The 12,162-nt window shown below is 53.6% G+C and overlaps 1 protein-coding gene across 1 annotated transcript in view; it reads right to left on the minus strand.

Annotated features, from left to right (window-relative positions):
- Positions 1-4,799: 4,799 nt before the first annotated feature.
- The window catches only part of TOP1 (DNA topoisomerase I), a 33,685-nt gene continuing 26,322 nt past the window's right edge, over positions 4,800-12,162 (minus strand). The window contains exons 13-19 of the mRNA XM_026042069.1: positions 11,286-11,471; positions 10,035-10,103; positions 9,255-9,369; positions 8,496-8,623; positions 7,311-7,405; positions 6,401-6,550; positions 4,800-6,017 (exon numbers count right to left, since the gene is read on the minus strand). Of these exons, the coding sequence (XP_025897854.1) occupies positions 5,915-6,017; positions 6,401-6,550; positions 7,311-7,405; positions 8,496-8,623; positions 9,255-9,369; positions 10,035-10,103; positions 11,286-11,471 (846 nt within the window). The 3' untranslated portion in view covers positions 4,800-5,914. The remainder of the gene's footprint in view (positions 6,018-6,400; positions 6,551-7,310; positions 7,406-8,495; positions 8,624-9,254; positions 9,370-10,034; positions 10,104-11,285; positions 11,472-12,162) is intronic.

Below are 12,162 nucleotides of genomic sequence, written 5' to 3' on the forward strand. Positions count from 1 at the left end.
CTCCGCGCGGCCCACGGCACCCCACGGCGCGCGGCAGGCCCAAGGTGCCGGTGACCCCGGTGCTGCTGCGCTGCCAGGTTGGAGCTGGATCCCTTTGGATCCCCTCATTCCCGCTATGAGCGGCGCTGTGGCTTCCGTGCACCCCACGGCACGCGGCGGGGCGTGGGTGCTGGTGACCCCAGTGCTGCCAGGATGGAGCCAGGCCCTCAGGATCCCCCCATGAACAGCACTGCGGCCTCCGTGCACCCCTCGGCACCCCATGGCACGCGGCGGGCCCAAGGTGCTGGTGACCCCGGTGCTGCCGCGCTGCCGGGATGGAGCTGGATCCCTTAGGATGCCCCCGTTCCCGCTATGAGCGGCGCTGCGGCCTCTGTGCACCCCAYGGCACGYGGCGGGRACGGGCRCTGGTGACCCCGGTGCTGCTGCGCTGCCRGGATGGAGTGGATCCCTCAGGATCCACYCGTTCACTCTGCGGGCACTTCGGAGTTCACGGAGGCACGCATGGAGCTCTGCAAGGAGCCGGGCAGGTTTCGTGTCYCCAGCGGCCTCCGCTTCTGCCCCACGCCACCCACGAGCTGCCCCATGGCCGTCCTGGAGCAGGACCGGCTCTTCCGGGGGCTAACGCAGGTGACGGGGGCAGCGCAGGGYGCCGAGGGGCGCGCGGCCTCCCTGGGCGCACGCGGTTGGTGTTGCTGTCACCGCTGGCCGACGTGCGAGGGACACCGGCCCCGGGAGCGCCAGGTGCAGGAGGCCTCGGAGCCTGATGGGCCTCGGAGCCTGCTCGGAGCAGCGCGCCGGCCTCCACGGGAACAATAGCTGCCTTAGGCGGGGATCAGCTGCTGGATTGGGAAGCCTTTCGGGACCGCTTRCTCCATTCACACCACTAAAGCCAGCAATTTCCCTTTCCCCCGGCCTCCTCCCACTCCTCCCGTGGAGGCTGCAGCATGGAGGCCACAGTCTCGTGGCTGCCCCACAGGAAATGCTGCCGGGGACCAGCRCGCTCACAGGCTGATCCGTCCCACCTTGTCCCCTGGACAGGCRCCCATCCTGGGCGCTCCCTGGATCCCCCTGTGCCCCAATGCCACCACTGTATGTGACCCATTGCCCCCCAGTGTCTAAGGGACCCACACAAGCACGTGGGGGTGCACAAGCAGCTTGAAAGGGTCCTGCCCCCTTCCTAGGTGTTAAAAACACTAGAGAAGACAATTAACCAGAACAAGAACCAAAACCAGCCCACGCCGATGCCAGGCGCATTGGCGGCACCACGAGCCCAAGGCAAAGCCAAAGGTTGAGCTCCATGAGGCACTTCTCTGTGTCCCTGAGGAGCTTCGTCGCTGCATATCCCATCGCCGTAGGGGCTGAGGCTGCTTGCTGGGGTGGCCTGGCCAACACGAAAGGCACCTGGGGCAGCCACAGCGCCGCTGGAGGAGCCCACGTGCCCCACGGCTGCCCCCCAAGGGGAAGCTGCTCCAGGCTCGCTCTGCAGCCCCAGCAGRAAGCAGCTCCCGGTGCTCAGAGAAGAGCCGAGCGCCTCGGGCACATCCCTGTTGGGATTGGGAGGGCAAGACCTGCGAGGGAGCCCTGAGGGGGCTGAGGGAGCGGAGCAGAGTGTGGCATCCGGGCATTACTCCCTCCGTAAGGAACATGGAGGCATTCAGGGACATCTGGTCCCAGCTCCTCCCCATGGATAACAGGWGCCCGGCACCATGGCTGATGCCTGCCCACACGCAGGTGGGGTGGGAGCGGGAGCTCTGCCCAGCTCAGGGATGGGGCACRGCCGCGGCAGCGGGTCCTGGGGGAAGCCAGGGCAGGACCATCCACCTGGGCTGCTCCTGCCCCTGCCCGCAGCTGCGAGCGATGCCTGAGGGCAGCGTGGCCATTCGAGCGTCCCGGGCTCGCCCCTTGGTGCTGCAGGTCCCTGGGGCTCGCGCATTGGGCTGGTGGTGTGCGATGAGAAGCCTTGTCTGGATTTCTTATATCCGACTAACCATCCTGGAGACCCACACAGGCCCCTGGGCTGCGTGCTGGGGAGCTTCACACTCCACCTTGCAGCGCGTGAAGCGCTTGTGTCCGCRCGATGCCTGTGGCCTCGTGGGGCAGCCCCCGGCTCTCGTTGGAGACACAGCGAGCGCTGCTCCCCGTCCTCCTGTCCAGCCCCTCCGCACTGAGGAGCTCCCACCGCTTCCCGCTTGTCCTGCAGCTGCTCCCGCATGCAGCCCTCATCTCCTCCGCCCAGGAGGCAGCAGCAGGTCCCAGCCAGGGACCCYGGGGTGTGAGGACATTCTGTCACCGACCTCATGGCCAGCAAAACCCAGAGGGCAGCATGGGGCTTTGCGCTCCCTGCATCCCTCCAACACGAGCTGCTCCTGCTCCAGGAGTTACTCAGCAGCCTCCTGGACAGAGGAACCGTCCCCGCCAGGTTACTTCTTTGCTGCTTCCTGCACCTGTGCAACACAGTGGCCCGGGAACTCCTGGCAAGGGAGAGACCAGCCCGAGGATGGTGGGAATCGCTGCCGGGGGAGATGGCTCCCCGGCCTCGCAGCGAGCRAGGGGAGGCTGCGCCAGCCCCGCGGGGACGGCAGTGCCGGGCTCCCTCCTGCCCTCGCGCGGCGCAGGCGCTTCCTTTGTGCGGGATGCGGAGCGGCAGCGGATGGGAGCGCGGGACGCGGAGCGGAGCTGCCGCCCGAGCCCACGCTCCCCGGGAGCCTGCGCTGGGTGGTCTGGCCACGCAGGGCCCTCCCCAGCCTCCTGCCCGCCCCTTCTCGCGCTGCAAGATCCCCACGGCTCGGCAAGCTGGCGTGAAACCCGCTGCAGCTCCGCTCTGCTGTCCCCTCTCCCTGATTTTCACACAGAAACGTTAGTTCTATGCTCAAATTGTCCGGCTTCGACTTCCAAAYGCTGACCCGAGCAGGGCTCCGAGGGGGCAGCCACGATGCAAGGGCAGTCCAAGCACCCCCGCCGCTCGCACACCCYTGCGGCGCCGCTATCTCTGCGGACGGGCTGCCCGTCCAGGCCTATCTCTGCAGGCAGGTTGCACGGCCTCCGCTTACAGCGCGGGTCGCAGGAACGGGGACGGCGCCCGCAAGAATGCAGGCTAAAACACGGACGTCTTCCAAAGCTCTGTCCCCTGCCAATGCGCATCTGTGAGGACACAGCGCCCTGAGAGGTGCTGGCCACTGCTCACTAGCACCTGCAGCAAAGGGGCTGCGCAGGGGAGGAGGAGAAGCTCAGCTCCCTGTGGGCCCACGGGACGGGTAGYGTAGGGATGGTCAGTGTGGAAGGGTCTGCCCTCCGGGAGAGCTGTGTAAGTGGAAAGGATGTTTTTTTGAGGGGTTGTATCGATCCTGGCCCCAGCAGGCTGGGAGCAGAGAGCCCTTTTCCACCTTGTTCCTCATGTCCTGGCCCAGCCTTCTYGTGAGGAGATGGTGCTGCTCTCAACCCTCTGTGCCCCCATAGAAAAGCCACATGGGGAACACGAGCTCAGATCTCCCTCCATCCCATGTCTTCTCCGCTGGCACAGGGCTCCCAGGAGCCCATGGCCTTGGGAAGCTCCATGCTGGGAGAGCTCAGGGCTGTGATGAACCTGCCTCCAGCCTAGTGAGCACTTGGGGCTCTGGGGAGCATTGCCCCAAAAGCACAACCAGCCCCTTCTCCCTGCCCGAGACGAGCTGGCTGTGGCCCTAGCTCCCCATTCCGCAGGTGACTTCCCATTTCACCGAGGCACCAGCTTCCAGGGACACCTCATGGGAGCCCAAATACAAAGTCACACTCACCTTATCCCAATAACAGGCCCAAAGAGGACCCTCTGCTTGGCGCCTGCCATCAAAGCTCCGGCCCAGCGYGGGCTCCCAGACAGGCTGCCTGCARGARGGACCAAGCAGCTTCTCAGAAKGCAGATCCTGGAAAATCCTGGATGAACATGGAAAACCCTCCAGGCTGCTGCTGCTGGAGCTGGTTGGAGGAATCCTGCTCCCAGCAGGGCTCTCCGTGGCTGGAGCGCGGGCTCCTCAAGCGCAGCAGTGCTCGGGGGCCATGGGGGGCCCGCACACAGCCCCAGCCCAGAGGGAGCTGCGGCAGAGCGTGGGGAAGGGCTGAGGGGCTTCCTCAAGTCCCAGCCTCACAACATAAAGCACTGGTTGGAGCTCCTCAGCAAGCAGCAGGATCCCCACTCTATGGCCCCTTCCAGGCGAGCACTGGTGGGGAATTACTGGGAATACTAGGGGCAAATGCTTGTGGTTGCTCTAGACAGTGTTACTCCTGCCCAAGGCCGCTCTTGGGCAGACACTTTATGGAACCCCATCAACTCAACACATGCATGGCGAGGACAGAGGGCTGGGTCACATCCCAGGGCACCAGGGTGACGGCACCACGTGCACCAGCTCTGCTCTGGGGTCTTGCCGCGGAGGTGGCACCCGGTGGCAGGAGGCTGCAGAAACGCAAGGGTCTCCATCCAACACCGCCTCCATCCCACCGGTGTCCACAACAGGGACATCCCTTCAGCGCCGCCCTACCTTGGGATYGGGGACCTTGCAGCCTGCTGCTCCGAGCTGAAAAATCACACAGACACCAACACTCAGTTAAGTTGTAGGAATTTATTTTAAATAACCTACAGTTGATTAAAAGGGAATTCATGATAAAAATAGAAGATACTTGTTGAGGAAAGGCTGCAGGAAATGGTCTTCGCACACACACTACGCTAACAATGCCTCTAAAACTAATGATTATAGCAAAAAAAGGTTTCACATTAAAATTCTGCTTTTTAATTTTTTAAAATTTTTTTACACAATTACAAAAGAAAAAAATAAAAGCCCTAAAATCTTGATTTTTCCTTTTTGGACCGATGCTCATTTCCCTCGAAATTTATTGACCTGTGAAACTTCTTTTTACACAATAAAATCTTTCAAGTAAAAGAGGGGAGTGGGGCTTAGAAAAAAAGGGGAGAAAAACAAAAAAAGAAGGTAAAACAGTCTGACAAACCTAAAAATTAGATATTCTTTAAGTGTACAGAGCGTGCTCAGAGCGAAGGGTGATGGGAATGCCATTTTTTGCCATTTTCACTTTTCTTCAAAATTCCACATTCATCTCCCCACCATACGGCCCTCCCCCCCATTCCCCAAATCTACACGATCTTTAAGATCAAGAAGGAAAAGCAAAACGGTTTAAATATTTTAAAATAATTAAGAGAAATAAAAATTCACATTTAAAAAAGGAACACTCAAGCCAGGAGGCCCATTTCCCATCACGCTTCGCTCTGAACAGATGCGGTGGATATTGGTAATTCATGTCCCAATGCCACGACTGTTTCAAGTGACAAAGTAAAAAAAAAATAAAAATAAAGAAGATTTGGGTATTTCCATGACGATAGTGACGGCTGTAATAGGTGCGTTGGGTTTCTTAAATTTTATTGGCTTGTTAAATTCTGAAATGGGGTGGGAGGGGGAAGGGAAGGGCGGGGGATAAGGAGTCCATTTTCTATTAAAATATAGAAGTTATTGCAAAACCCTAACTGTAAAAACGCACCAATATAATTGGATTTTGTATACAGTAGCTAAAGATTCCCATGCTCTCAGTGTGATGGTGAATTTGCCTGGCGGAAGGTTGACAAATCCCCCATCCACTTGCCCTGCTTCAAGAGAAAAAAAAAATCCACACAAACCAGACAGCTAGAATTTGGATCTCTGAAACATTTTTAAATAAGTTGTCCATAGGACAACTGGCTCAGCTCCTTTAAGATATTTCCAGGTTACTCTTTCTCCAAGATGTTGGTTGTTTTATCTGATGCTCACTTGCCCCTTGCCTCCCCCTTCCCTAGCATCCAAGGACAAGTAAGGCTCACAGTTTATCAATCTCCCTAAAAACCAGGCTACTCCCCCCYTTTTTTTTTCCCATAAAATTCAGCTCATTTAAAAACAAGTTAAAATTCATAGTCTTCCTCTGCCATGTCGATCGCCCAGGCAAATTTCTCTCGTTGGGTTTTGTTATAAATCTTCTCTATAGGGATTCCCCACTTCTTACACCTGCAGAAGAGGAGACACTGGTTAGGAGTCTGCACGGCACAGGGTGTCCAAGCCCCTGCTGTCCCGCTCTCCCTCAGCACTTCCCAGCTCTACTCAGGCCCCGTTAGGAGACACTGACCAGGAGCAGCTTCCCTGTTGGAGCCCTGCACATTTTCTAACCCAGTTGGCCAACACGTTGGCCACTTTTGGCCAACATTTGCCACTTGCCTCAAGACATTCATTTGAAACTACTGCAATCTGCTTGTGAATTTAAGGAATGGCCACAGAGARCCTGACCTCTCTGACAGCAGAAGGACAGGCTCTCAGCCACTGACCTTCTAATTGGGGACCAGGACACGGGTGAAGGAGTGGTTCCCTCCAGCATGTCCTAGGCAGACACTTACCAAGCAACAGAGATCCTGGGATCCAGATAGTTGAGTTTGGAGGTGCTCAAGGCAATCTGCTTGTTCTCCTCCCTATCTGTAGCCTGAACCTCCAGCTTCATCAGCTGCTCCTCAATCCTCTGCACAGCTTTCTTCTTGCTTTCCACTGTCCTGGTGTGGGAAAGAGGCAAAACGTTTAATCCCTGGGGCCTTGCTGAGGCCGAGATTACTGTGTGGTGGGAACTCAGAGGGATCCTGTTCAAGGTTAGCAATGTGACATGCGCTTAAAAACTGGCATAATCAAAGGCAGAGCAGAGTTGCTAAGCTGGAATTTTGTTTTAAGGGGCTAGAAGCAACAGCTTCAGCTGAAGGACTGACACTACACATGCTTTCAAGACAGCCCATCTGCTCCTCTTTAATAGTTCTGCTGCAGTCCCATCTTCAGGACTCCCTTAACTCCCTCTCTCAGCACATCTGCTCTGCAGAGCASACACAGAGTCTGCCTGCAGTGCCTGCAGCCTTGGGGCATCGGGCTCAAAAGAGCATTTCAATTTGCTAAGTCCCAGCTTTCTAGCTCCCCATAAAATGGGGAGGCTGCACACTCAATCCATCACTGTTCCTGGTCTGGGTTGCAGGCTGGTTCCTATGTCACAAACTGTGCTCAGCTCAGAGGGCTGAAAGACACAGCATGGACTGGTGCTAGTGACCACATGGGGAGCTGCAGCATGGGACCTGCTCCTCAGCTTGAAGGACCATGCACTTCACACAYATGGCAAAGAGAGGACCAGGAGACCTGAAAAAGTCTTCCCAGCTCTCTCGGATCAGAAGATCCGAGAAGGATCAGATCTCTTGGAGCAAAAGATAGTGCTGAACTGGAGCTGACAGTACTGCAAACACTGCACAGTGCAGGAAGGTCGCCTTGTCGCCTTACTTTTTAGACTTCTCATCCCTCCGGACCTTGGCATCGGCTTTGGCGCTTTTCAGTTCTCTCCTGGCATCAGCTAATTGTTCCTTCTTGGCATCGATCTAGGAGAGGCAAAAGCAGCACTGTCAACAACCTGCAGACAACTGTGGCCATCACCCCCGTGCAGACTGACCCAGTGACCGAGTCTGTGACCACGATGAGAAGCCAGCAGGACTCAGAACCACTCCCACAAAACGAGGCCACTGGCCTTCCCATGTGCTGTGGTGCCCAACGCAGGGCCCCAGGCAGTGCCAAAGTCAAGGTGGCAACTGGGAGAAAGWCACTGGGCTCCTCCTCACGGAGCTAGAATCAAGCCAGGGAGGGGACTGGCATGACCTGGCACTGCCCAACATGCTGCTTGTATGTCTCCTGCCTCCCACTAGCACCAGCTCCCCGGTGGTACCATGGATGGGCAATCCTTGTTCCCTCAGTGGGCATCACTTCTGACTCAAACCTAACACGCTGAAAACGGATGAGGGTTCAGGCTCTTCTGGGAAGCTCAGGATTCAGGGACATTCAGCATTTTGCAGCTCCTTCAACCACTCCCCTTAAAATTCCCCCAAGCTCTAAGATCTAGGGTAGAGGCAGCCGTGTTAGGTGTTACAGAAGCAAGGGTCACTGCAGTGCCAAACCAAAAGTCCTTATTGTGAAGGTTATTTTAAAGGCAGACCAGGAACGGACCTAGCCCTTTTGCACCTCATGGCCTTCACCAGAAACAATCTGCAAAGGAAGAGGTCCGGTCAGAGGGGAGTCATGTACCACGGACACAGCCTGCAATGACAGTGACCTGACAGTGACACTGCTGTTTCTTTATGGGGACACTTAAGTCAGAGCTACAGGCTGAGGCTCTTAAGTTTTAAGGGCAGCAGAATGTGCTGCTCAGTCACCTGCCAAAGGAAAGGGAAATATAACGGGGCTGGTCTTGGTTTCTATGAATAAAAGAGGACTCAGACTGAAATGTGCCACTTTCTGCTCAATATTCTGCTTCTCAAGTACTCTTCTCCAAGCAGGCCCATTTCTGATACAGCACTAACCAAATCCCAACAGGAAAAAGTTGTCTCCCCTTCCATTTTACCCCAGGTGAGAGGAAGTGCAAGTCCCCGGGTGCAGAACATGGAGCCCTGCCCCAACCAAAAGGCGGGCTGGGGGTACCTTGCTCTGCAGGTTCATCATGGACTTCTCGAAGGTCTTCGGTGGAGCCCTCTGGTGGTTACACAAAATGGCAACCGCTCGGTTGGCACGGTTATAGGAGAGGATCTTTGCTGCCACGTTGTCATCCGCTGCAAACCACGAAGCGAAGGTGAACAAGTGGTGTCCTCTGGAAGTTAACAGCCCCAACCCACATCCCACGGACTCTGCCAGTCCCCAGTCCCTGCAGAAATGACCCTCTGAAGGGCCAACCTCGGTGCTACACTCCAGCTACAGCACGGGGCCTGACTGCTTCCTCCCTGGACCCTAACTCCTTGTGGCCTGCAGAGCTTCACAGGCCCCTCCACAAGCAGGAAGGGATGCGCCTGCTTTGTCAAGCTGTTCAAATTACCAGGGATTTTGAAGGAGCAGCCAGGATACACGGGGCTGTTACAGATGTAGCTGCCTCGCCTGCTGCCTACAGCATTTTATAAATAACAGCAAACAAATAGAGGTTTGGTGAAGTGCAGCCATGTTCTAGCTTGCACGTTGTGGTGTGCCTGCCAGCCAGCTCTGCAAGAACTGCACTGCTCAGCTACCTCCAGAAGATCATCTGGCACTTTTTGATGAGACCTCAGGCRTCTGACATTTACTCTGGGCGAAGCGCAAACAGGAAATGTCACAGAGCTCAAACACTTGACACCAAGGCAAAGCAGGCAGGTTTGTGGGGCAGGATGAGATGTGTTCCCCAAGCCCCACCGCAGCTACAGACACAGCACTTACGGTTTGTGAGCTCCTTGAGCTGCTGTTGTAGCGTGATGGAGGCATTGTAAGTACGGAATACCTTGGCTGTAAGTCCCTCCATGAGGTCTTGAAGATGTTTATTTAAGATACTGGTCTGAGGAGGCAGAAAGCAGAAGAGAGTTAGTTCCAGAATCAACCACAGAGCTGTGCAGTTTCTGAACACCTTGCTCCTGTGGACATGCAGCCCTCGAGCACAGCCTGGCTACTGTACTCAAACCTGAAACCCAACAGCCACATCTTCACTGAAACCACAGCCAAGGTGAACAAAGAAACCAAAAGATTAGATAAGTATCAAGTACCATGAATGGCCAAAAAGACTTTTTTGTTGKTGGTGGTGTTTTTTTTCCCTTCAGTGTGGTACTTTTGGTTCTCTATAGGTGGAAATGGGCTTGTCTCACCACAGTGGAGATACCTAAACCACCACAGCGCTCCCACAGAGCCGAACACGCAGTTGGGGATGGCACCTGAAAAAAGTCCACTTCACACAATCTCTGGACTCTGAAAGAAACTTGCCCATGTCAGTGCGAGCCGGGTTCCCCGGGGCCAAGGCCCATCACTTTGGGCAGCTGCAGGCACAGGGAGCACCATGGACACCAGCAGGAGCTAAACTGACTGTCTCTAGGCTGCTCGGGCCAGCTCTGTGGGAAAACAAAGTGCCACAGAGGCCACTTCTGCATTTCTGCAGCAGGGGGGCAGCTATTGCCCCGTTCAGAGCCAATGTGTCCACTGTACCACCCACCCTCCCCATTATGGGCTTACATTGAGGCGGTCAAAGAGGTCATCCTCCGGCTGCTTGTTCTCCATAAACAGCTGAAGGTTCTTAAATACCTGAAAAAAACAGAAACCCAACACTTTATCTCCAAAGTGAACATTCCATGGAGTGAAGCAACCAAAAGCAGCCCTTCTCACTGCTGTGTTGTTTGTTATAAGCAAGCTGTCATTGAGGAATGAGGAATAATCAAAGCCTCTTGAATACACAGCCATCAGAAACCCAAACGCTGGGGTTTCCAAATCTCCAATTCCCCGCTTTTCATCAACACATATTCTGCTACAGAGACACTTAATGTACAAAGATTCCTAGCTCCCCACTAATCAGTTACATTGTAAGAACTGGAGAAGAGACACAATGCCAACATAAACAAACAGAAAAGATGTTTTTCTTTAAAAAAAGCCACAAAAAGAGCACATGCTCATTTCTATAGTGGCCTAGTTTTTTTTTTCTCCTCCTCTCATTTATTTTGTTCCCCAAGAGGTCAACACACAGCAGCAGACTGCTGTCCTTGCAATCCCTGCAATATTACACACRTGATATTTAACACGGTGCTAAATGCCGAGCTGTGGGCCCAGATGCAAAGCTTGGTTACACCCACAGAAACAAAGTCCTCCTGGACAGACTCCTCCAGTTGACACTGAGGGGTGGATTTTCYACCACAGCAGATGGGAAAGTGGTGGAAGACAAAAATAAAGGAAATAATGCTGCCTAGGAGAGAAGTCTAGGTTTAGGAGATACCTATAAGGYAGCTACTGTAAATCAGATAGGTCTACTATGTGCTCTGGAGCATCTGGAATCAGAACCTACTGCAACAAGGGTGTAACTCCAACATAAACAAAAACACCATGATAAAAGTTAGTATCGTGAAAGTTTATATCTCCTACTCTGACAACACTCTCCCCCAGCACTACTGTTTAAACTCTTTTTTTTTGGCTGGAATTTGTCAGTACTCAAGAAACCCACTTTGCAATTTGCTATGTCAGCTCTTAGCACTGAGACCACAGCAAAAAAGCAGTAAAATGGCTAAACACCAGCGTGCTGGGTTCCATCAAACCAGCACCAACCTTAGCCCCTTTCCCAAGGCACTGCCAGCAAGGGGAGGAAGAACACTGGCTGACTTACTTTCTCCTGGGGGCCGGGTACCACTGGCACAGCACCTAGTTCTAGGCAGTACAACTGCATGCACTACTTTGTTTTTTGCAAGGCAGGCTCTGGGTATGTTTGTGGAGGTGTCTTACCCTCTTCTCCACGGGGACTTTGTTGTAGTATCGGATGGAGTCTTTACCGAGGAAGTCGAACTCAACCACGTATTCCTGGCCGTCCAGCTCAGGGTGCAGCTTGATATGTTCTACCCGGAGCGAGCAGCAGCCCACGGTGTCAGCTGTCTCCCCTTCTTCTTTTTCATTACCAGCTCTCAGAGCAAGCTACAGTTAGACCAAGAAAAGAGAGGTAAAACATTTCAAGCCATCCTAGTAACGTGCAGATGGTGAAAACCTCTAAACGGTGACCTGTAATCAGGGTGTCCCCTCTGCTCCCTTTGGGTTTGAGTTCAGCATCGCATATCAGTAATTCTCATGTAGGACTCTACAAAGGGCATTCACAGAGGTTAAAAGAAAAGGTATCCTTGAAAAGGAAAGGTCTGAAAAATCAGTTAGGGAGGAAAGCATGAAAGTAGTTTGAGGCATAAACAAATGCAATGGAATATGTACATCCAAGGCCATGGAAAAGAAAAATGAAAAAAAAAAAAAAACGTACTTGAGTGGCTAAGACTGATATTTAAAAAAATCTGATATCAATAAAATCTCCTGATGTTTTCTTTAAGCATGCTTTAAATAAACCAAAAGCCAATCTAACAAAATCCCTTAAACAAACAGAAAAATGAAACAAGCTTTAGTACAAGTTGTCTTAATGACTTTCTCTTATTAGGTAACTCAAACTTTAAGATAACTTTGTCTGTTAAAGTAACATCTATTAAAAACATCTGATATTCATAGATTCATAGAATATTTAAGGTTGGAAGGGATCTCAGAGGTCATCTAGTCCAACCCCCCTGCACATGCAGGGTCACCTATACTGTTTTAATCAAACCAATTGTAATGTGAATGCAACCTGCCA

The sequence above is a fragment of the Nothoprocta perdicaria genome, unplaced genomic scaffold (assembly GCF_003342845.1).
Source record: "Nothoprocta perdicaria isolate Ctin4 unplaced genomic scaffold, notPer1 scaffold_3, whole genome shotgun sequence".
In the NCBI taxonomy this organism is placed as follows: Eukaryota; Metazoa; Chordata; class Aves; order Tinamiformes; family Tinamidae; genus Nothoprocta; species Nothoprocta perdicaria.